General features: G+C 35.7%; 1 protein-coding gene across 2 annotated transcripts in view; it reads right to left on the bottom strand.

The window, feature by feature from the left end:
- The window catches only part of LRRC6 (leucine rich repeat containing 6), a 34,447-nt gene extending 8,417 nt beyond the window's left edge, over nt 1-26,030 (bottom strand). Inside the window, exons 1-11 of one of the 2 annotated variants that reach the window (XM_026057062.1) lie at nt 25,993-26,030; nt 22,916-23,083; nt 18,757-18,834; nt 16,498-16,670; nt 14,753-14,952; nt 13,401-13,580; nt 11,407-11,484; nt 8,637-8,702; nt 7,447-7,516; nt 6,371-6,466; nt 1,374-1,459 (exon numbers count right to left, since the gene is read on the bottom strand). In XM_026057062.1, the coding sequence (XP_025912847.1) occupies nt 1,374-1,459; nt 6,371-6,466; nt 7,447-7,516; nt 8,637-8,702; nt 11,407-11,484; nt 13,401-13,580; nt 14,753-14,952; nt 16,498-16,670; nt 18,757-18,834; nt 22,916-23,083; nt 25,993-26,002 (1,205 nt within the window). In that variant the 5' untranslated portion in view covers nt 26,003-26,030. The remainder of the gene's footprint in view (nt 1-1,373; nt 1,460-6,370; nt 6,467-7,446; nt 7,517-8,636; nt 8,703-11,406; nt 11,485-13,400; nt 13,581-14,752; nt 14,953-16,497; nt 16,671-18,756; nt 18,835-22,915; nt 23,084-25,992) is intronic. The other variant, XM_026057063.1, reaches the window with a different exon arrangement.
- Nucleotides 26,031-26,264: the final 234 nt, after the last annotated feature.

Genomic DNA, 26,264 nt, shown 5'->3' with positions numbered 1-26,264 from the left:
ATATATATCCCTCACCCACTATTTGACAGAGCTTTTACTGTTTGGCAGAATCCATTTGGAAGAGAGATTGTGTCTGGTATCTAAAGAAGGAAGATCTAGTCTTCCCTTGGAGAAAAACTGAGACATTTTTGTTAATTGATTCCTTTAAATGTTTCTAAGGCTTCAGCTGTATTTCTGCTGGAAAGAGACATTGCTTTTGGAAAGTAAGTATCCACTACTTTGGCTCGGACCTTTTAAAATATACTAGAAATCCTCAGTAATCAAGAAGGGGCACTGTCATAATCACTGCTGCCTAAGGAAAGGATGCAATGCATTTGTGTCATTAGCAATATCTTCACAAGTTCTTGCAGTACCCTATCAGCTGCTCATCATGCAGGTCAATTAAGAAAAGAATACACGGCTGATCTTTTTTAAAAATAAGAAATTAAAAAAACAGAAATAATGACATAAGTGACCCTTGCAGAGTCACTTGGCTAATGGTCCTAAATCATAAGAACAGAAAGAATCCACATGATCAATAATGATAATTTTTACTGACTATTTAGCTTTTCCATTAATATGCACCACAATGAAATCAAACAAGGAAACAAATACAGCCTTTCAAATATTAACGCTTAACAAACTTTACTGTTACTACAGCTTGTTCTGGTATGAATGCCACTGCTTAGAGTAAGAAAAAAAGGAAAAAGTTTAGAATATATGTCATAGTATCTGTACCTGCTCAGACCATGTGCCCAGCTGCCCCAGTGCCTGTCTCTAGCAATGGCCAATAACACTTACTAGGAGGAAAGAATAACAAATTGCACATCCTTAAGACTTGCTTGCTTCTGGCAGTCACCAGCTGAAAGATTCCAAGAGCTAGAGTTTACACTTCATTTAATAGGATGGACCTATGTTATATAACCTTGTCAAATTGCTTTTTGATCCCATTTACTAGTGCAATGGCTCAACTGGTATACGTTAGCAGCGACCACTTCATGAGAGAGATTCAAAAAATTCATGTGAGAGATTCAAAATCATTGCATTCTAAATAGTTTTGAGACTTGGGCTACACAGCAAGGAGCTCTGCAGATGCAATTCGCAGTAGGTGATTTGGATTTAGTGTATGCTAGTTTAATAATCTGAATGAGCTGATGGAACAAAACTGATTGCAGAAATAAGTGCTTTTTTGGCTCTGCTATTGGAGCAGATAACTTTATAAACAGTACCAGACAGGCCATTAGTCTGAAGCTTTTATACATAGCTTTACTCTATACAAATCAATATTTTCGTACTTTCAACAATAATTTACTCGATAAAGCAGCACAATTCTGGCAAGTGAATAACTAAAGTACAAAAAAATAAAACTAACAGGAAAGGAAAAATGGAATTACCTTCTTGTATTTTTTTGCAGTGTATTGCTGTCCGATGTTTTGATTGAAGCTGACACTTTTTGTTTAGCCAGGATTATTTCTTTAGCCTGAAATAAAAATACACAGCCACAATTCTCACAAAAAAGTTGAGATTTAGGCTCATAAGCATTTAAATAATTTATTAAAAATAGAAAATAAACAGGGCGTAAAAAAAAAAAAATCTCTTATGACACTTATGACACTTATCCTGTTAAGATTTTAACACTTTCTGATGCTTCCTCACCAAGGCAATTTTAACCAAACGATCTCAATGAAATTATATTTAAATATATAATGAGTACATGCATGTGTGTATATATATATATATATATAATATATATATACATACACACACAAGTATATAAATACATGTTCTCTTTTTTAAGTGCCATGTTAATAATGCACGTTATTGCTTCCCTCAGTAGATAACTTGTTCATGATGTGCTTCACGCTTGTATTTCAGTTCTCGYGTCCCTGTGCTAGTTCAGACCTTTTTATTAAAGAAAATAATCTGTTAGTCTGTGCTGCAATATGAACCTCTTTCATTCCTTATAAAAGACCTGAGTGACCATAACCTCCCTCAGCTCCTTTGCTAAAACAGAATCTAAAGTTTGAAGTCCAAATGGATTACCTTTCTCACAAAAAAACAGGTCCAAGACCTTGGCTGGTAGAGGTATATTATCTCCTGTGGCAAAAGGTTATCTGTTTCCCTGTTTCTAGTTCCAAAACATGCAAGAAGTTTCTATAGTTCATTTCTCAAATGCGTTTTTAAGAAGCTGATCTCCTCTGATTTTGTATATACTACATTGAAGGAAAGTCTGTTTTATTGGAAGTTCCTGTTCTTCTCAGGAGACCCCATAACATTCTGCTCTTGTGAAAGTAATTCATTTCTTTGATCGCCTTCAGAGTAATGTATCTTACTTTGCCCTCAGAGCACGTTGTCAAGGATGGTGAGGAAACTTGCTGATTCGGCAATCAGTAGAAAGGGCCTCCTTGACAAGAGGTGATCCTGGAACTTGGGCAAGGATTAGGATTTGCCTACCAGAGCACCTATTATCAATTATCTAATATCATTTGACTCAAAACCTCTTTGGCTCAAAAGATGTCCTCCTGCCTCTAGTCAARAGAAATTTTAAGTGATATTTTCTTATTTTTCTTGTCTTTGAAACACATCCCCATACGCAACAATGATATGTGAGCTTCACCAAGACAGTGGCTGACTATCCATCTCTTAGTGACTTAGATCAAGTGAGAATAACTGTTCTCAAAAACAGAACTTCCATAGCTTCAACTGTGGCYAAATATAGGACTTTGTGCTCAATAGAAAAATAACTGAATGAAATTTAAGGCCTGTGATATACAGGAAGACAGAATACATGAATATAATGAAGCTTTCTGACATAAATCCTATGAAACTATAGCTRTTTGGATTAATTAGAAAATAGAAAGGAGAGTGCTTTTAAAAACATCATCCAGAGAACTCTAGAAATGGATTTTTTAAACAGAAGCTGGAATATATTTGAGCAAATAGAAGGAATTTGCGAAAACAGTATTTTTAAGCTGAGTCATCTTTTCAGTCTGCAATTTTTTCATGCAGTGGATTTCTTTTTCTACAGGGTGAGTTCCATTGATTAACAGAGTTTCCCTAAAGCATTTATTATGAAGGATGAATAGATTTCTAGGGTTCCATAGCTGGACATGTCTTAGATGGTAATGAAATATTACTACATTTTCCATRCCTAGGTAAGTGAAAATTATATGTTGAAATTCTGTCAAATAAACTGTATGTTGACTTGTATAACTCACTATTTTAAAAGTGATTATGGAATCTAACTTTCATTGATCTTTAAGTTTCTAATGCTTTTGAGGTACCAAGATATAAAAAGCTGTCAGAATTCATTTGTGACTGTTTATATAATAAAGTGGAAATCAAAATCCCTAAATTTTGTGCTTTGATTCACTAAAATAATGAAAGTAAAGTTTTATTTGAATGAATTATATTTTAACCTTGTAAAACATGGCACAGAATGTCTCAGAATTCTAAATAAAAACTGTACTTGCTAATAACACGGATTTTTTATGCCATTTCTCAGACATTAATTAAAATGCCATTGGTGTAATCTAGTGATAGCATTTTACAAAATCACTGATTTATTATGCCAATTTTGGCCAAATTCTATTAAAGAAACTATCATTTTTTTCCTGCATCACCTGCAAAGATAACACTGCCAGAGCATGGAGGGTCAAAGTTTGAAAAGCTTCATGTCCCAAACATTTTTCCCAGAAACTGAAGCATGTACAATGTAATTGCTATCAGCTCTTTAGTCATGCAAAATCTCTGTACAGGTGATTAAGATTATTACAGTATAAACACTGCATTTGAAAAGTGACACTATTTCATTTCATTAAATGTTGCATCCTTCGTACGTGTTTTGCTGACCTTCCAAAAAATATTGGTAGAGACTGTCTTAGCAAGACAACCATTCTGCAATGATTTGCTGGGCAAGAAGTATTACATTTACGAAAAATGTTTCTGGAAAAAAAGTGAAAATGAATTGCTTTCTTTTACTTCATGTGGAATTTACTATCCTCAACATCTATGGTATAGCAAGGTCATCAGAGAGGCAAGAAAAGAGATTTTGTTTCTCATTTTAAAGAACAGGAAACTATGAACAGATTGGAAGATGAATTTTGAAAGGTTTAGCAACTTGTTCAGAAACTCACTAAAGCAAGTGAAAAACATGCTTATTGAATTCAGTTAGCTTTTGTTCTATAACTGATAAGAGATAGGTCTTTTCATAATATTGCAGGAAGCCTAATATGGGAGTCTATTTTTAAGTTAATAGTATTCATAAAATTTCAGTTACCTAAGGAATGTGATAGACCATTTATCTAGTTGCAAACAAACAACTTTATTTTGAGAATAACTTTATCAGGAACAGAAAGATTAAACATAGTGGAATGGAGTCCTTAGGCTTGTCTTATCACTGATACATCCTGAAAGAACTTGCATGAACTCTGCTTTTTTATAATCTAGCTAAAAAGAATGAATACTGAGTTGATGATATCAAATTAGCATTCTCAAATACTGTTGATAATGTCAGCCATAATGTTCTGGAAGAAAAAATACCTATTGGCTTTCCAGTTGTTCAAAAGAAAATGCTGTGATTGATATATACCATGGCAAATCCATATGTAGCACCGTGTCCCACTGCTCCTACACATCAGAGAAAATTCTGAGGSTAGAAGGGTAAGGCTAGAGCACCAAAAATTTCATTTCTTCCTATAACTATGTTTTGGCAGGGCTACCCTATTTCTGAAAGACAATAGAGACTACATAGTCCTAYAAGCCTTAAGAGTAGCCCAACCCTCCAAAGGCATAATGGCAGAAGAGCACGCTGTTGAAGTTTGATAAGGAAGTATGATTGGGGAAGTTGGCTAACTTCTCTCACATCTCCCAGAACCCCACCATATACTCCATCCTCATCTGCAGACCTCTCTCCCTTCCTAAAACTTCCAGCTCCCTATGTCTGCCCCAAGAATTTCAATCCACCTCTGCTCTTTCTGCMGGTCAAAGAACACAGTCCTGCAGCAGACAGCATCTAATCTCAACTTAAATGCTTTTCCATTTCTGTCAGCATACTGCCTATGCTGGCCYAAACTTGTTGATGCCTCTGCAACTCAGATTCCCCACTCATACCTATCCCTTGGCTCCAGTTCTGGTTCCACACTACTACATCTTCCCTGTATTTATTCTCTAACGTCCACAAAACTTCCACTGGCTGCCGGCAAGCCACTCATTACCTCTTTCACTGGCTACTTCAGTAAGCTAAGTTGACCTCCCCACCTTGAACAGTCCTCCTTACTCGTCATCCCTCTATTCTCTAAATTTTTGGAAGATGTGTGGGAATGGGTAGGAGATGATTCCACCTTTGAGTCTCCCTCACCTTCTCATTATGTCATCCTATAAAAGCAAAATATCATTTACATATGCAGAGTACTTGCTACATTTCCTAAAACCCTAGGGAGACATGCATTGGAGAAGAAATAAAGGGAGCATAGCCATGAAAAGCTACATGTTTGGCAGACCTAGTCTCAGTTTGCTCTCATTTATGCTGCAAGAACTGAGCAGGGAAGAGAGATGATACAAAAATCACTTTAAGCCAGTTTGCTCTTACTTGCCAGAGGAACTCTCAATTGACTTTAATTCTGATCAGCATGACTCCATACATGCAAACATCTGATGCACATACCTCAGGGCACAGGTGACATGGAAGGGCACAGAGTTAGAAATATTAGGGGAATATGAGTTCTATCCAGGCTTTTTAAAGTACTTGGGTCTGCTCTGCAGCACCTTTCAACTGAAGCACCAGGTTGCCACAGCCCTCTAACTCTGACTTGGTACAGATGGTCAGTGGATCATTCCCAGGCAGGGAGGGCATGAAGGAGAAATGAATTAAGCAAGTCTTGTTCTGACCACCTGAGACTTGAGAGTAGTGTATCATCCCTGTACTCAAACCAAAATGTATTCTTCATGCATATGYATGCCAGACATAAATAAAAATAAATCTATTTTTTAAAATATATTTCACACAAGTGGAAAAAGAAAGAAAAGTTGCTTATTTTCAGTTATTTTAAAAATCCATCTTCTTACGAGGCTCCACAATACTGTAKGTTTTGCAGAGAATATTTACATATATAAAAAGCTGGTTTTGTTGCAAATAAACAAAATATTAACAGTTCCATTAATTTTGACTTTCATAATGTAACTTTAAAGGAATCCTTAATCTTAGGTTTTGGCTCTGTGATTTAACTGCCTGTACGGAAAGCTCTTTCTTTGGGAAATATGTTCTGATGAGAAGGGTTTGCCTGAACCCCTTTAGCTAGCCAGATGCTACCTGTAACTCAGAAATACCTCCAAAGTACTCCCAACACTTTAAGTACCTTTGCATGATGCCTCTCCAAATTATTTTACATACCTTTGGCATGCTGACAACTAAATGACCAGTTGTTTGTGATCTTTTAGCAGAGCTGCTATCTGGCTTCACTTCCTCAGGGAGCACAAGCTGAAATGGCTAAGAGAAAATTAGAGATTAAGTGTAACATATTAAAAATCTCCTTTTTTTTTTTTTTTGACCTGGACAGAACATATGCAGAAACATCACTGTCATATACTTTGATATTTAGCACAATATAGGTCTAAATCCTCTCACTTTAAATATATTATAACTAATCCTAACAAATGATTAGCATGTTAAACAGCTTTTACTTACAAGTACAGTATATGTATATGATTGAATTGCTCTCATTCCTGAAGTGACATTTCTAAAGAAGATTATAAAATGATTCTTGACTTATATTAGCAATTAAATGAGAACGATTATCCAGTCTATTTTAGACATAAAGTAATTCTGAAATTTTGTTTATGCAGTTGGTATAGTTATAAATAGGGATTTTGGTTTACTATAGAAGTACTTTGATTTTTTTTTTTAATTAACATAAAATTATAACCTTTGAGAAGAGAGAGAAAACAGAATGATATTTTAAAGGCCCTTTCAAAAGAATATACATCCATTTCTTTCTGTCAGCTATAAATTTCAGATTGTAAAATTGCTAAACTCTAGCCTAGAGCAACTAGTAAGCTCTCATCATAAGTGAATTATGTACATTGTTAGGGGGAAAAAAAGGAAGAGAGAAGGAGAGAAAGAGAGAATCAAATTTTATTTCAGGCTTTGCACCCCTTCTGGTTAGCACTTCCAAAGTTTATATGTGGTCCAAAATAATGTGAGTAGGAAAGTGCTTTTTTTCTAGACCAGTGCACATGGTTAGTAACTGCTAAAAATCAGATATAAAGTCTGCTGAAGTCAGTTAAAAAATACCATCAAACTCCAATGAACAAAGATGAGTTCTTGTGCACCTAGACTTGCCTCTACTGATTCTGATGGAACACAGTGGAGGTCTGTAAGAGGCCAGAAGTAAACAATGAAAATAAATAACAATAGCCACAGTAAGCATAACCCTTACTTTAAAATGAATGTAGGAAGAAAACACTAACCTTTCCCTTCACCAGTACTCGTATGTAAGTTGGCTGGACATCAACATCAAGCAGAGAAGTGTCCAGATGTCTTCAGAATGAAATATAAATAAATGAATGCAATCTACAATACAGTCCAACAAATAAGCAGTTCAGACTATATAACTCTTTAATTATGCTTTTGCAGATTTTAAATTACAAACTGCAATTTCAGTTATTAAGTTATATGAAATATTATTAGGATTTAAAGTATTTGAAAGAAGAACATGCTCCCATCCCCTGTTTCCCTTCTATTATAACATTACTTCTCAGGTGAATTTTTCCAACTTTTTAGTTTGCACTTCTCACAAAAGAGCACAGAATATTATAACATATCCAACATTTTATTGCACTGAACAGATTTTCTGAGGCTCCAAACCTGATTCTTATAATTCATAAACAATGGAGTAGGCCTGTTTTGAGGGAAATTAATGAGCTCTAAYGGAACAAGCCCTGGCATGAAGAGTGTTTCTGTACTAGAAAACTAGTTGAAACTTTATTATTACAAGTTCCTATTAGGGGAAAATAAGCTGGTTAGTTTCTAACCAGTCCTTGGGCATGATACTACTTAGCACAAGGCCACAGTACTGCTTAGGTGTACTGTACTTTCAAATAGATGGATCCCTTGTCACAGTTTGGCCTGGCTCAACTAGATTTTTTCCAGACATGGCCCTGGCATGGTTTGGGAAATACATGAGCCATGGACTGTTTCCAGTAGGCACTATTGACAAGGACACCCTGTCTTGAGGATGAAAAGAATTTAATCAGAACATCATGACTGTACTGCAGCACTTCTTTTAGGGCCAGGGAATGGGCATAAAGCCCCATTCCCTATAATCTTAATCTGCCAGTGAAGAATGGAAGGGATTTCACGTAAGCGTAATTGGACAGCCGCAGAGGTAACCTGCATGTGGACAGCAGAAAATGTCAACTCAAGAAAGGACTGTTAAACACTATGCTTACTCAGGGGAACAGAACAGCCTGAAGGGTCTCTGGTCTATACAGCCCCATTTCTTTGGCACAGGTTTCAAGACGGGTTCCATTACCTCCTATGCTATTTGTCTTCCTCTTGCAAAGTCCCAATGCACAAAGAGGGGGTATATTTGAAATATTATATACCAGTACTTAAGAACAGCAAAAATGAAGAGGAAAAAATAAATAGTAATTCTGACCTGTAAACAGCAAGATCCAAGATGAATTGGTTGTTTTCTTCATCATCTTCCAAAGAGAAATGAAGCCTAATAAGACAAGAAACACTTCCAGGGTAAATACAAGTGGAGTGTATAAAAAAAAACATTACTGCATACTTCAAATCAAACTGTTAGCAATTTTGGATTAATATAAATACCATTTAGACAATATGTCATATTATCATTTTAGAAACAGTTGCAATTCTACTACACAAATAGAAAAACTACTGGCATTTGAACCMGGGTCGGTCTGACATTTGTTTTCTATTCTCCCCACTCAACACTCAAGAAACAGAAATAAAAATACTGCTGAAGGTCAGTTAAATTAAAATCGGTTTGTCAATGCAGAAAGAGAGACACCTGCTGGTGAAATTTGTCGGCTGTATTAATGCTGACATGAAAAAAAATCATAAAAAGCATGAAGATCCTAGAACTCAGTAATTCTAACCTTGTAATTTGTAAAAAATCTGCATATTTGTTCATGGCAATTAAATTGCTGGTAGCATAAATGTCTGCCTATGTATTTCCGAAGTAAAGCATCCTTGCTTCTCCAAGCTTTAAAACATTTTTTAAAAATGAGACTGTAGATCGTGTTATATATAAGTTTGTGATCTGCTGGCTGAGTTCTTAAAATTGTGAAAGAATCTTACCAGCCATAATTTGAAAACCACATCTATTACTATTACTGTAAGGAGATAAAGTCTGTAAAGACCAACAAGTTCTGCTCAAGCACTCAAACGTTTCCCAAGTGTTAAAGTAGAGAAAATACCAGACTAAAAACCACTTAGAAATGAGATGTCTTATCCTTAGGGTTAGATATGGTTTAACTTAGTTTAATTTATCTGGCATATTTCAGGAACATTAAAATATTTAGATACTTTGGGTTCAGATAACAGAAATAAGTTCAGATTTTAAGTTTGGCTAAATTTTCTCAGCAAAACAAATATTTGCCACATATACTTTTTACTCTTTGCTTTACTGTATTCCGATATAGTCAGCTTTCAAGAAGGCTTATGRAGCTTTCAGTTTATGAGTATTTTTGAATGGAAAACTGCAAAGAAGAATAAAATCCAGCTTTGTTTCCCATGCATGYTTCTTTCTCTTACAACAATACAGATTTTGAGGAGAATTTACTAAAACATAAAGGGTAAAAATGAGGATTGTAACATTTTCTTGGTGGAAGCTTAGCTAGAAATGAGGAAGACAAGTAGCCTTCTTTTTGGAGTAGCATGCAGTTATTCCTCTTGCTAACTTACAAAAAACAACAAAAAAAATTAGGTGGTTTGGACATTGYTTTACTAGATCTCTGCAATGAAGCAAAAATTTTGGAGAGCATTATCCATCTACTAGCAACTCTTAATTCATGTCTCGCTGATACACTRTCAGATTGCACTGAATTAAAGAGCTGTGATATTCTTGTTGCAATCAAATTAGTACAAACTGTTCAATGACCTGGCTTTACTTAGACAACCCACAGAATAAAATCTAATCCAGAAAACCCAAGTGAAAGGAACAGTAGTGATGTTAACAATGAACTCTGTGGRACCATATTTCTTCTAAAGATACAAGTAGAGCTTTATTCTAAATGTCTTTGCTTTTTAGATTCATAATTAAATACCAACACAATTTAATCTATTCTATATTTGTCTTCCTTGAACTAGAAAATTATTATGTTTTGTCTTTCTGYCAATGCATTTTTGCAAAAATGTACTTAATTACAATGGTAAACATATTTTGGTACGGTTGGAATAAACACAAGCTCTCCTGCCACTACCTTTAATTTTTCCCTACACCAATGAAAAATATGCATTGATCCTATAATGAAAGTTTCTGAAAACCTTAAATTTTTATGGATTTATAAACTTCCAAGATTTAAAAAGCGTTCTTCATGCTACTTGTAAGCAAGTTTTTAGCTTTGTTTTTTGTGGCTAAGCCAGTCTTAAGAAGGAAAAACCTACTCAGAGAACGGGAGACAGGGTATGTCTTGCTCCAYAGCCYACTGTTGGATCACAGCCTCCTGTAGGAGGCTGTTTGGGGAGCATTTATAAGGAARCAGGGTCTGCACTCCGTCTCCTGYTTTCCATTAGAAAAAAAAAGCATGGTTCCAATGAAACCAATGATAACACATGGCTGATGTCTCTGGAAGCTCTTTCTAAAACAGCTGAATGTCCTAGTGCCTTTGTCAACAATAAAAACCGCGAGATTTCCCCATAGCACCAGCTACTCTTGCGACAGACCCCATTCACAGTGTCAAAGGAAAGGATCTCATGCAAAACAAGCGAATTATGTATCGTGCTGAATTCTGCCAGGTCTCCAACTGTCATCAGAGGACAGAATGGTTTTGTCCAGAAATAGTACTTGGACATATTTTTCCACATTTAAAGTGGCTAATCATACACATTTATCTTCAAGTCAGACTTTGGTTAAACTTTTTCCGCTAAAACCTTACCATAGAAGGGAAAAGAGTAAAATATCTTATGTCTTTTAGAGAAAAACAAGTTCTTCAACCATCAGAGATGAAGATAGTAAATTAAACACCCTTCATCACTTTAATGACTGAAAACTAATTCTTTTTCTAGCCTGAGAATATAACTTCAGTTCAGTCACTCCTCAGTAGGAATATATTACTGCACATGGAATTTGTCAGTCCTCTTATTTTTGTATTGTCATATATCTTGAAATACTTGACCAAATCAACTATAAAGACATTAGTACTGGTTTACTTCTTCATGGCATTGTTCTCCTTACATACTTAGGCTCATTTACATTCAGAGCTTTTCCTTCTGCGGTGACCAATGTCCGAGGTGGCTTCTCTTTCTTTTTTGACTCCCTTAACAAAGCAGAAAGGAAAAAATATTTTGTCATATTCTCATCTTCTTTGCTGAATAGCAAAAAAGAAAGAAGAGGATGACAATAGACTAAGTATTATCAGGCATTTGATTTTAAGGATACAACTTATTTCAGGAACAAAAAGGTGGCATGAAATATCCAACTGTACATTAAAAGCATCATCTAAAGATGAGCAAATACTTTATAATATCATCTCATACACTGATAATAACTTATTTTATATTTCATAGAGCATCCATTATCAAACAGCAATATATCAAATTTATCTGGTATATCTTAAGAAATCATTGGATTGCTTAAAAATTTTTGAAATTGGATGTTTTCCTAGTCATGAATGGTCACATTAATCATGAAGYATCATTACTTTTATCTGCTTTGATGCATGCATAAGCATTTCTAAAGAAATTTTTTATTCAYGTAAACTTAATTTCTTTTACCCCACAAATGCTTGGCTTATTTCAAAATAGCATGGCTGTCAGTCACTGCTCTGTGCTAGTTAAAAGAATTTGAACAGTCAAAAGTTCACAGGCAGTGTAAAACAGGACACAGTTTGACCAAAGTGAATACATATAGATTATTTGTTGATGAATCTGTTGCATTTTTTTGCTATGTTCTTCCTTCAAAAATACCATAGACGTTACTGACGAAGGAGACTAATCTTGCCTATGCAAGTTTGGCTATCAGCGATGAAACTATATCTGACTTTCAGCTAGTGCAATACAAAAGCTACCCTAAATTTATCTGCCACACCAATGCAGATCACTGTAAGATCATTCAGACTTGTAGCACTGATATTTTCCTGGATAAATGTTAAGATCATGAGCAGGGAATTGATATTAATATTACTGAATTAATAATAGCAACAAGTTCTGCAAACTTCCAGTTTTGCTGAAGAATTCCTTAGGGCTGACTTTTTCAATACTTAAACTTGATCGATCTTTTAAAAATTATGCCCTTACTGAGAACAGCTAGAAAAATTCCTTGCATAAATGTTGAGAGAGAGAGAGAGAGAGAAAGAGAAAAGAAAGAAAAAGAAAGAAGGAAAGAAGGAAAGAAAGAGAGGGAGGAAGGAAGAGAGACAGAGACAGAAAAAGAAACAAAAAAAGAAAGAAGGAGGAAAGAAGGAAGGAAGGAAGGATAGAAGGAAGGATGGAAGGAGAGAAGGAAGGAAGGATAGAAGGAAGGAGGGAAGGAGAGAAGGAAGGAAGGGGATACTATTTACTGTGTTTATGGAAGTGACTTAAGCTCAGTAGCATTAAAATAACTTTTTTGCTAGTGACTGCATTGATTCTCAGTGATCAGCAAAACCAGTGGCAACCTTAAAAAATTTTAAAGCATTATCAGGGGCCAAGCATCTTCAGCTTCACCATACCAATACATAATATGAAGAGTCTTATTACTCAGGATCTTTGATAAAGTATGTGAAAAAAAATTGTAAGACACACAGAAACGGTGTCTGAAATGCCACTTCTGCAAAAAAGAAAAAAAAAAAAAAAGTAGAATGACCTTTAGGGCTTTTATATAATACAATCTGCACTCCTGATAAATGCTTTTAACAACAAGATTAAGCACTAAACTGCAAGAAACTTATTAGTTAGCTGACAGAACAGGGAAATTTCTAAAGCCCACAAAATGTAGTTGAAAAGAGAAATTATATTTTAAAAAAATCTATTTGAAGAAAAACAAAATAACAGGTATCATAAACATATTTTAGAAAATGAAACAAAACAAAGTGAACAGTCTATTTGTATTTTATAAGCACATTTTCAAAGGCAACAGGGAATTAAGCAGCTAGTTCTCAGTGATATTCAGTGTGAGGTAGCTGCTTACCTCCTCTCTTTTCCTTGCAAAATTCCACCTCTTCAATTCAAAGAATATATCAAAACAAAAATATACCTTATATTATCTTTAGCTTTCCTTTTTTCTTCAATATATCTGTGAGTTTCTAATCTAGATTCTGGCGTATATGGTGTAGGCTCCTCCCAAAATCTTCTCTCTTCTTCATCTACAGCTTCTTCCCATGTTTGTTTCTCTCTTTCTGTCTGATGGTTTTCATTGTCGTGTAGCGAGTCTGGGCTATACGAGATCACATGGAATATTATTCCAATAAAATGAAGGAAGAATAGCTGCTAATGAATTCTTGCAAGAATTTTTTTTTTAGCTCAATACATATAGCTGTGTAAYTCCTATTGAGCTCTAAAAGTATCTGAGAGATTTAGGACAACTGATTCTGTTCTGCTTCTTTCATTGATTAACAAAACAAAACAAAAAATCTACAAGGGACTTTACCGCTAATAGAAATATTTAGATGGAATGTGTTTCATTAACTTAACTAAGAAGTGATACTATGGTGATGCTTTGAAAGCCTAAAAATATTTCATCAGATGAATTTCAGGGGCAGAATTTTCAGATGCCTTCACAATTTTAAGGTGAAAGAAAACCTRCAGTTCCTGTGATGTTTAAGTATTCCCAACAGTAGGCAGCAGCGGATTAGAAGTTTATAGGATAGCAACTTTTTACTTAGGCACCTCCTCAAATGCTGTTTTTAGAACCTGAATCTTCTTTCCCCTAGCCCTAAGCCCCTGCAATCTTCAGAAATTGTATCTATGTATCTATATGGAATGAAATCTAAATTTATGATACATTTGTGATGTATGATAGTAAGTTCCATAGCCATCTTTATGAAATTTAGACTCCATTGGACTAAAAATAAGAWGAATGGCAACTGCAATGAAAGATGATCCCAGATATAAATTCTTCTAGTGTCTAGCTAATCTTAGTAATACTAGGTAAAAGAAATGTAGGAATCAAAATCCCATAGCCCTTTTCATCTCAAAAGATCTGTAATATCCTGTTTCATTCTTAACWCCTAATAACGCTAAAGCAAAAGAAATTACAGGTGAATCATCGCTTTCTCTGGAACCACTGGAAAATACATATTGTCTTACATAGCAATTTCCAGGTGTCCTACTGCAGGAAGCTATCAATCATACTACTATGGCAAAAATTAGCTTGGAATTTCAGGACAAAAATTCTGTTGTACTGTCTGCAAGTCTGCAGTTAGTTATATTTTTCATTAGACATAAAAGTGCATGAGGAGAAAAGATCCTGCTAGGATCAATGTAAAAAGACAAACAAAAGATTTTAAGTGGAATTATATGATCAATGTTTAATGAGGAACACAAAATTCTTAATCAAAAAAGAGAAGAATGGTATCTATTTACAAAATATTGTTGGTTACTGTCTACCTGTCAATTCCAAGCTTAGATTCCATTTGATTTTCTTTCTTGTCCTTCCTTTCTTGCATCCTTCTTTGAGCATCTTCTTTCTCTCTGGCTCTTTTGAGAAGGTAAGCTTTTTCCTGCTCTCTGATTTTCTCCTTCACTTCTGGATAGTTTTGAAGTGCTCGAATCCTCTCAGAACGTTCTATTTCTTTACTATCCAAACACTTCCCAAAGAGAAAAAAAATTAAGGTATGTGAGAAATTTTRTATGTATTCAAATCAATAAATCCATTAAACATTACATTATTTTTAACAGATGACTTTCTCTAGAAAACTAAAAATATGCCTTTCAAAAGTCCATAGTACTCCACAGCATAGCTCTAACTGTATTAGAAAAAAATTAAGAGTATTATGTTGTCGCTCAGACCTGAAGACAAAATTGTGTGCCTAAAAGCTGTTTTTTGCATTTTATAACAATTTCAGTTTGTCTAAGTGGACTAAGTAGYAGACTAACCTCTCTCCATGAATCTTGCCATTTAGACCTTCCTTCTTGCCATTTAGACTTTTTGTTAGAACTTCACAACTTCAAAATACTGTTACTATTTCATCGCTCATCCTGGAAGTGTTATTTAAATTCAATCAATTTTTGTAACACACTATTGAAAACACCACACCCATTTGTTAATAGGCTGGCTTTTTCAGGAAAGAWATTTGGAAGTTATTTGATTTCTCAGGAAACACCTAAAAGTTCCCAAACATACGCAGCAGAAAGAGCTTACTCAAGATAATGATGCTTTCTTAGCATATATTCTGCGAAAGTCCTGTTGTCTTTTTTATTTTTGTGTAAAAACTTCTTAGTATATACAAGTTACAAAGATTCTTTTCCTTTAAATTAGTGGTCTTACGTGGGAAAGTTTGCTTAAATATAAGTTATCTTTTCTAACAATTATATAACAGTTCATATGGTTGTTTGGGTTTCATAAAATAGCCGGGTCAATTAATGGCCTGCTGCTGCTGCTAAAAGGGGTGATTCCTTTGMCTCCTCTGCTCCTTCCCTTGAGCCATTTCTGGTGTTCATCTGACCTTGATTCAGCTTATGAAACCATTAGAAAATCATTTTGCTGTGTTAGTGTGTTGCCAACAAAGTGAGTTGAATCTGCTCCTTAAGAAGTTAGGCGAGTGCCAGTGCTCCTCCAAGGAAAACCATGAGAGCATATTTCAGGAAGTCATTAGCTCAGCTCACTCATTTCACAAAACCTCATTCTCAAAGTATCTGTTTACAAGCAATGTAATCTAGTGCTTTTTTTTTTTTTATCATCAACTTCTATCCTTCTACTGGTTTTCACAAAAGATTTAAAGGTATGGTACCAACAACCTGGTAACTTTCTGCAGTCATGAAAATAATTTGAAAATACATTGTGTATTTAAAAAAATAAACGATCAAAAGGCCAGAACTATACTGTGTATTTATTTTTTCAGGACTTTGTTTAAAGACTTCCAGTGAAAATGACAGAAAGTTAACAACTGCATCTGAGTCAAAACACAGCCAATTAATTATCATTTATTTATCCTAATCACTTGTTCTTCAGAACAGAAGGTAACATCCTGTGGACAGTAAGCGAAGTGTTCCTAGCATTACTACCACAAGCATTTACTTTGTTTTGTATTAGCATGTTTAGTCAACAATGCTATCATTAAAGGAAAATGCATCATTTATGATTACTGGTTACTGATTTGGACRTAAATAAAATATAGCTTTAAAAATCTTACTTTCAGTTGGTGAAGAGTTGCCACCACATATTGTCTATAACCTTCAAATTCAGTACATGGGTTCCCCACTAGAAACAGTTCCTTCAGATGTATGTTATATTTTAGAACTTCAATACTGGAGAGTTCACCAATAAAATTTGCTGTCAGGTCAAGTTTCTTCAGGTCTTCACAGCCTGTTTGAAAAAATCATTATTCATTCTGCCCATAATATAAATGTACACACCACACACACACACACACACACACACACACACACATTCACTTGGGAATAACACTGTTGCCTGCATTGGTATTGTGTACACTAATTTCATAGTATCAGTATACATCTTTCCCAAGCCAGAAGTGGGAGAGTGATTCGCAGCTAAGATTTTTTGACATCACAGTATTCATATAGAGAAAAAAATCTCCACAAAATACAAAATATCAAAACGCATTGTTAATTTTATCACTATCAAAACTTTGTGGTCAGTGATTGTATACTAGATCAGCTATTAAATGTTTCATTTCCAAATAAGCTAAACTTCAGTTCTAACAGGCTCATTGCCTTGGTACCCTCCTCAGCTGCAACCTTCCCATGTGGCTAAACGAGTGTCTAATTGTTTCGGGAGAGTTAATCTTAGCGAACATCATTCAGGTGTTGAAATTATGTTTTCTGTAAATTAGCTCCAAATCAAGACGGTGTTTTATATTTCATGGACTCAACCATTGCCATGAACGTTTTATCACTGCTTAAAYGGCAAATATTGGCAAGAACATGTTATCTGTAACCAAAACAATTCGTTTAAACAGAAACACCAGATTATCTAATAAAATGGAAAATCAGGTTATTGAAAGAATGAACTACAAGAATGAACTATCACTGAGGAACTGCAAATCCCCAGAAAGTTTCCTCCACCATTCATTGTCTTTCTTGACTACAATAAGTATGCTTTTTTTTTTTTTTTTTTAGGCACAAAGCTGAATCATCTGAAGAATATTTTTAAAATTTTCTCAGACTCTGCTTTTATCAGAATCTWTCCATGAATCCTTTACTCTAAGAGTAAAAAAGTTCAGCTAAGTAAGAGCTCAATTCCTGTACCCATCACTGTAACCACATCTTTTTCTTTGCAGGTCTATTTGGGAAGTATTTTATGTGCAATGGAGCTGAAAGGGAATAAACAACTTAAAATGATTTATTAGGGGGTTTAAATAATCCAATTTTTTGCAAGATGCGCTCCCAAAAGTTTTAACTTCTAAGTAAATTACAAATTACAGTAATAAATATGCAGCCTGATAGAGGAACTTAAAATTTATTGGCATGAGAACAGATGCAAGTTTCTCAATAAATTGCCAAATATGTAATGTACTGCCTATTTCTTCGACTTTTAAAGACTCATGCTTAACCAATTTGGTTTTTTTTCCATTTGATTTACACCATCCTCTTCAACCAGCTTGCTGAATGTTAAAAAAAAAAAAAAAAAGTTCTTTTTTCTCACTGTTCCCTCACCAAGGTGGACATTTTAAAAAGTATAGCAACTAGCCTAAACAAAGTCAAGAAGGAAAAAGAACTCAAGTCAAAAATGATTCAAATAATACAGAATGTGTTTACAGATGGCTCTAAGCCTTAGAATTTGATCATGGAAAATGACAGACCTTTGTACATGCTATTATATTGACAGGATAAAGGGTTAAAAATAGACAACACTTCACGTAATAGCAGAGAAAAGAATAATCTGAAAGGCTCCACAAAAATACTCCAGACTGCTAATGCAATCTGTGCACAGTGCAAATCCTTCTCATGTGAGGCTTAACTACTGAAGTCAAGCAGACTGCTGAAACATTACAAGAGAAACCCTTTTTACAGTTTACACAGCATTAAAAAAATCACACCATTCTAACTAACCTGCATCAGAGACTTTTCTTATCTTTATGGTGCAGAAATACTAATTCTGTATGGGGAGCATGAATAATTTTGAGATTTCTATTATTTAAGGTATTAAAGAATAGAGATGTCATAGTTGGCAACAGTGGTGGGAGAGTATGCAAAGAGTGAAAATTAAAATAACTTTAAGAAACTGCAATTACAAAATTTCAACATTGGAAGGATTTGCCAGAAAGAAGCACAACTGAAACACTGTACACTAAATTTAAAGACTCCTTCTGAGCATCAACAAAGTATCATCACTGGTGGGCATATCTGATAACTCCYGTCCTCCTTTACATTAGGTCACAACTTGTGTTTCAAAATGAAAAGGCAAAATATTTTGTATAAAATCTTACCTTCCAGATTTTCAATTCTTTCAATGTTGTTCAAAGCTATATTTAAATATTCAAGCTTCTTTAGTTTGCCCACATTTTCTGTAACAAATGTACATCTGTTATATCAGTTCTCTCTATTGGAAAGGGCATAATGATTTTACTTGCTTGCTTTACTTCAAGCAAACAATAAAGTGAAAAATGGGAAGCACAAGCCAGACTATGTATTACACTATCAGACATATATATTTGAATATTAATATCAAGATGAAAACAGAAAGTTCTTGGAAAAATCCAAATTAAAATAAAAAATAAAAAGAATAAGGAAGGCTATAAACACTTTTTTTTATCATAAATCCATAATCTAAGTGTACAGATATAAGAGGACTGATCAAAAGCATGGTGAAACATTCTATTCATCATGAAATTCAGGGATGATCAGGCCATATTTAGTCAAGCCTTAYAAAATTATAGTGTTTTACATTTACTTTGATAGAAGAAAGTGGTTTCCTTAGAATATTTTCAGTTTTTAAATATCTTTTGTCTATARGACTAATATCAGAAACTTAAAGAATTAATAAATCCATATTGTATCATACTTGGCAGAATTAAAGTTGTTTTAAATAAAGCTTTTACACAATATAGACTCATTGAGCCTACAATTTACCTGTTGTCTATAAAACAATATGAATATATTATAATAAGAATCTGGTTTAGGAAGCTGCCTTTTTTGCTGGTATTTTTGCGGCAATTTAGTTTTCTTGATAAGTTTAGGATTTATTTAAATCTCTGATATTAGGAAAGTTATGAGGAAATAAAAAAAAACAGGTAATGCCATTTTCAGCTAGGATTATCTTATAYACACAATTAATTGAGCAAGCAGGAGTGGGTTGGCCCACAGCTCTGGGCTGGCCTTTATCTTTTGTGTTTTCACTAGTGTCACTGAGGCAAGTCAACACCAGAAGAAAACACAATTATKTTAAAAGTAATTGTGAACAAAATAATAACTTCAAACCAAGCTGCTTTTCTGCCGTAAACCTGAAAAACCACCCCGAGGAATGCGCTAGCATTTTGGGAAACAAATATTACTGGTCTATCTGTTTGATTCCTCAGGGCTGATGTTACTCTGACCTTTTGGTAATACCGTGTTCAGGTAAGTTACACYGTTCTTCATGCAGCACTTCCTCCCACAACGTAGTCTTAAAGCTTTATGAGGCTCTATGCTGAAGGGAAACCATCGTAGGAKAGAGAGATACCATTTGCTGTTTGTTCTCAGAGGAGAACAGAATTAGAAAGTATGGTTTAATCATAGAAAAGATGTGCCAGACAGAAAGGCAGTTAAAATGGAACGGTACGAGGGGAGCGAGGAAAGGTGTTACATTGTTTAATTTAAGACCAGGAGAAAATTTAGTAGATAATGTATCCAAGAATCATCCCTGACAGATTAAGACGATTTGACAAAAATAGATGAGTGAAGTGGAGAGAGAGAGAAAAAAAAAAGTGGTTTCTCTTTTTAAATATAGTGATCCAAATTTATCTTTAGTGTCATGGTGATAAAATCAGAGTACCAACAAGGACTCATTTAACCCAATACATCCACTGGGCTGCTGTTTCTGCCAAATGTAAGACAGCAGGCAGCTGCCAGTCAAAGACAGGAGCATTCTGTATATCCTTCTCCCTTTTTGAACATTTCTCAAATAAAGATTTATATGGTTTCAAGATGGATAAAACAAAGCCAACCCCCCAAAGACCCTAATCTGGGATCTTAAATGTATAATTTTCACCATGAGCAATTGAAATGAGGTCAGCAAATTTCTGCATGTTCTGTCACAGTAGCTAACATTTACCCCTTTTGGAATATACAAAGGAAACATAGAAGGAATTCGGTAGCAACTAACTTCACACCAGTCCCAGAAGTCACTGAAAAATGCAAACGCCATTTGAGATACATGACATATCTGAGATACTAATCGGACACAAGATGCATCGTATAACTTGTGACAGATGAAGATCTCTAAAGCTCTTCTGACTGGAAACCCCATCCAATAACATCACAAAGTTCACCTCATATTCTAATTCCCAAGCTGCACTGATTAACCACTGTGCATACTGCCCCTGCTGAGACAAGCAAAGAAATTCAAACAGGGAGATTCATCTAGCAACACAGATCATGTCTACAACTGAGTTAGTTGTCTAGGCTCTTCTATAATCAATAAAGAGAAATAGGCTCTTCAAGGTGCAATCTGTCTTATCTTAAATTGGATGTCTAAAACCAGTGAACCAAATCATGCTCAAAAATATGCCTTTTCTTCTCCACTGATTATAACGGGAAGCTACAGTAACTGCCTTAGACATAGATGTCTAACGTTAGATAATATGAATCCTACCACCTAGTTTACTAAGACCTCGGAATGATATTTTTTCATAATTCACAAATGCATGATGAAATTAATTTCTCAGCAAGGACTTATTTAGCTTAGGTTGGCTGTTCATTTTTCTTAGGGTATTTCTGGGATGGCAGTGTCTGCACAAATGAAGATATGAAAAAGGCAGTGCTGGAGCCAATGGTATCTTGCACTTTTCTTTTTTTTTTCTTTTCTTTTCCTCCTGTTTATAGAAAAGAAAGCATGGCCTCATCCATGCAGTCGTAGCAGCTGGGCAGTTATCCTTTCTGTGCACATGGATGCCTTAGAACTTGTTATCCGATTAGTAGGCAAGTCTGATCTTTAGGGCTGCATAAAGGTCTCCTTTAAGAGACAGGAGAGAGACATTCAGGCAGATCTGATAGAAACCATACAGCTATGATATTTTGAAGTGTTCCTGGAACTGACATTTGCTGTGTGCGCCACACAGAAAGGTTGGTATCCACTAGGAAGAATTACTCCCCAATTTCAATACTTTGTAAGCCAACCCCCAGCAGCAAACCTTTTGGTCAACACTCATGTCGTGCTATTTCTTTCTTTTCATGTGTTACAGAAGTGTTATCTTGGAAGGTGGTTACATTATACAGGAACATATGGAAACTGGAAGTTACATGCTTTTCCAACTCCTACAGTTAGATTATATTAACTTAAGACTGAATCTCTTGAAAATAAGACTGCTGAAAAAATCTTGTGCCCAAAAAGCATTAATCTGAACGCTAGTGTGATATACCATGCTAATCCAAAGGAAGGAAATATGAGGGTTATCGAAGAATGAGATGAAGTCTTGTGCCTTAAGGACATAGCAACAGAGAGAAAAACAATTTATTTTAGTCTCCTTTTGATGGGATAGAGCAGTATAAAGCAGTTTCAAAAATCTTGTTCTATCTGGAAAAAGATTCCTCCACTCTAAGAAATGCAGCTGTTATCAATACAGCTGTTCCCTGCAAATTTCCTGACAAGCCTCACTAAGGTAGGGCAGAACCAAGAGGACCTTAAAGTCTTTGACTACAAGTCCTGAATCTCACCCTAAAATTTTACCTTTTTCTTCCTCTTAAGGAACTTTAAAAGAATACACTAATATCATTCCTGAGCACTTCTGAATTTCCCTCCTTCATCTGCACACTACCTGCAGAGACTAAGCTTTTCCAGACCAAGGCCTTATTTTGTATCTTTCTGTGGAGCACCTAGACTTGAGCCTATACCACGACACCACAAAACACTGTGAAGTTATAGCTTCTCCAGCAGTACAGGAGGACCACTGACACTTAACTGTAAAAAGTCATCTTTATGCACAAAAGCAATTGTTTTATCCAAATGAAAATTATTTTTGTGTTAACAAAAACAATCCATATGTACAAAAACTGAATTGAAAAATGAGCATGGGGAAAGCTAGTCCTCTGGTATTACAGTTCATGGTACGTATTAAACTGCTTATCTCTCTGTTTTTTATTTAAATTAAGTTAAATTAATCTTAATACATCTGTAAAAGGTGTTCCAGACTCATATTTTAGTAACTTGTATCTCAGTAGAATCCTTTTCACTTAAAATTTCTCTTGGAAATTTCTGAGCTTCTCAGCAATCTATTAAAGTAACAGGGAATGAGGATGCTCAAAATCTTGTAGGAACAGACCCACAAAGAAATTTTCTGCAGTTTTTCTCTCTGCATGCCCTTTAAGTATAACCCAACAGAATTTTTCTTCTGATTTCAGAATTATGCATGCAATTCCATTTAAAAAGAAACATACCCAGAAAACACTTACCAATTTTTGGAATTAGATTATTTTGAAGATAGAGAATTTTTAAATCTCGACACCATTTGTCAAGATACTCTAGCTTTTCTATTTCCTGCTGATGTAAAGAGATTTCTTCCAGTGAAAAAATCTCACAGTTGTTATGTTCTGCACGTCTTCTAACAAGATCTTCGGTGACTGAAAGAAATATTAGATGTTGTTGGAAAAAAATCTCCTTTTAGTCATTTTCCATCATCTGACTTAAGAACATCTTATGAAATCATTTAAATCTTTTGTCCCGACATAACAAATAGGTATTCAGTACAACAACCAATAGGTATTCAGTACAAACACCAACATCTGCTACATGAGACAGCAAGTGCCAAGTCACTTTAGCCCATTCTGCCACAGTATACCTCATTTGTAAAACACCCTGAGGTCAACATTCAAAAATCTATATGAAAACTGCTGAGTCTTCCAAGAGTATAATACAGCCCTTGCAGAAATTAATCCAGCATTCACTATTTTCAGTATACTTCAGGTTGCAGATTGATTAAGGTAGACAAGCAATGGAGTGCTTTATGGCCTTTTATTACATGGTGCCAGATGTTCACATCACAGGTAGCAGCAAAAAAAAGTAAAGTAGCTACAGTGTGTCATCATATTCTTCCGTCACCACAGTGTGCACAGAAATAAGCAGGATGAATGCTGAAAACGGGCAGATTTTTTTTTACTTTTTTCTTGTCTGAGGCAATGCCACAACTGATTCACGCTTATAACTGTCTGTGTTGGGATGACATTTAATCCTGGGTATTTCTTAGGCACTACGAGCTCATTAGCAGCAAGCGAAAGAGTTTCAGTGGCCAAAGTCGCCAGAGACCTTGGTTCAGAATTTTCATATAGCAGTATTTAATGCCAGGAAATCTTTCAAACAATAAAGAGCCTCTGTATAATGAAAGTAAAAAAAAATCTGTGAGAAACAGGGCTTAGTCTTGTACTAAATGTTATTATTTTGTTTCCAGCCCACTGCACCAAAAAAGCACTAGCATTTTTTCTCTCCTTGATAAGCAGTGTACTACAGTGTAATATTGATTGAAAAACTAGGATTTTATCAAATTACCATAGGTATTCTCATGACAGTTAGTACCTAAAGAAGATTGGTAAGCCTTTCAAAAACACTCTGAAGAAAAATAAAATAAAAAACACATATAAATATAGAGATATATGAGAACAAATTATCCCTCCCATGCAATTAAATAAAAATGTTCTTTCCTGGCTTATTTATCTCAGGGAGGTTTTGTCAAATTGTCTGTTTTTATTATTGGTCCTGGTATGGCAATTCTATTGAACCAATACAGACAAAGTTCATGTATCAATGTAGCTCCTCTTTCCACAGCCTTTGGGAAAGAGGTGAAAGAGGTTAATTTACACCATATTATGCGCAGATGACCAGGGCTAGATCCCCCTTGCTAAAAAGTCTCTTAGTTCTGTTTGACAGATTTCCAGTTGACACATGACTTACAGAATTTTTATTAGTGATCATGACTTGCATACAGGACTAGAGAATCTCCCTTAACCACAGAGCAGTATGTTGAATGTTGCTGAGACCTGCCTTATCTCTGGGGAAAGAACGATATTCCTGATATTATTTATTTTCAGCTTACCATTTGTATCACAGAGATCCCTCAGAATGAGCTTTTATTGTACTTTGGGCAAATGACACTATACTGATAATGATCTAAGAAGGGAACCTGCCTGCACGTAAAGCCAACATATTGGGAAAGGTAAGTGTCTTCAGGGGGAAGGAGGGGAAGGTTTGGTGCAACTAAACAACCATCTTTCCTTTAATAGTCTATTGATTTAGTTTGAATAAATTAATAGAGAAAATAGAAAAATGGCAATAATCATGACTAAATATTTTAGTCTTCACCAAAAATATGAAAAACATCAGCATTTCTAACAATGTACTTTGCAAATCTGTTGTAAATTACAGAATGAATGGCCTGTTTACTATTTAGTGGCAGATTGGTATTTCCAATGCAAACAGGTATGTTTGAGCAAAAAAACATCAATATTGCACAGTCTGCGCGCGCACACACACACACACATATACATGTGAGACAATATTATGCTGTATGCTCTTCATAGAAAAGTAAGTCATACAAACTATTCTGGACAGAGTCAGATTTCCTTTTGGTGGTGAAAAGAAGCTTGCAGGGATTATTGCAATGATTATGCAAAAATGTCCACTTTCATTTCCAGGATGGCTTGCAAAGCAGAGACAATCCTTCACTATAGAAGCTTCAGCAGCACTTTAGAGATCTATTTTGGAGACCTGCCCTAGGGACCTGAATGGATATTTGACACTTTGTATACTGTCTAGTATGGATTAAGAGGAATGAGGGTAACATACTACAGGACGTCTGCAAGGCAAAACAATAATTTTGAAATAAAAGCAAAAAAAGAATTTCTAAGACACTGACAAAATATCTAATTTTTTCACTGATGCTATAATAATGTTACCCTTTCTGGATAGGAGTTCAGGCCAATTCAGGCAGAGCAACAAGGAATATTATCACCAGTAGAATAAAATTAATGAGGATTCATCTTTAATTCACAGGGTTGGTACCTTCTGTTTTCAAAGAAGATCTTGAGACACAATGTGTGAAAAACTAACTTTTGGCTCACCAGCCATCTCCCAAAGTCTCCACTAAAGCGGATTATGAGAAGTTTATCAACAGGACTATCTGATATTGCTGTGCGCAGTAACAGAAGGGACAGCGGCCGGAGAGATCACAGCTAACCCCATGTGCCCGTGAACACAGAAGTGAGGGGTGGCACCGACAGGCAGGAGGTAACAACAAACCTCGGAGATCTCTGGGGTTCCAGAAATGGCATCTTTTACTCAGAAAGGAGCAGATACAAAGGAAAGCTCTGAGGAAATTGAAAGCAGCAGCAGGTGGTCAGCTGCAGGCAGAGTAAGAAACAGCGGGAGAACCTGCATTTCAGGAGAGCGAAACACTCGACCCCACCGTTTCACCGCTAAAGATCGCCGCTTCACAAACGGCGGTCTCTCTAAACGCCGAGCAGATGCCCGCGACACTCACTGCGCACCATGGCCGCCTCAGCGCCCCGCCGCCGCCGCCATTACGGGACGCGCCGCGCTGCCATGGCAACGGCGGGCGGGCGGGGGAGGGGCAGGGCGGCCCGCGCGGCCTCCGTGTGGCGGACGGCGAGACCGTCCCCTTCCCCCGCGGCCCGAAGGTTTCCTTCCTTTAGACAAAACCCTTCCTCGGGCCGCTGTCTTCTGCCCGTCTTTCGTGTGCTTTTCTTGTGCCCCTCCTGCTTGCTTGGCCCCTGCCGCGCCTGTCGGGTTTTA

This window comes from Apteryx rowi, unplaced genomic scaffold (assembly GCF_003343035.1).
Source record: "Apteryx rowi isolate R43461 unplaced genomic scaffold, aptRow1 scaffold_136, whole genome shotgun sequence".
NCBI lineage: Eukaryota > Metazoa > Chordata > Aves > Apterygiformes > Apterygidae > Apteryx > Apteryx rowi.
Note: the sequence above shows the minus strand (reverse complement) of the source record. Positions and strands in the feature narration are given on the sequence as shown.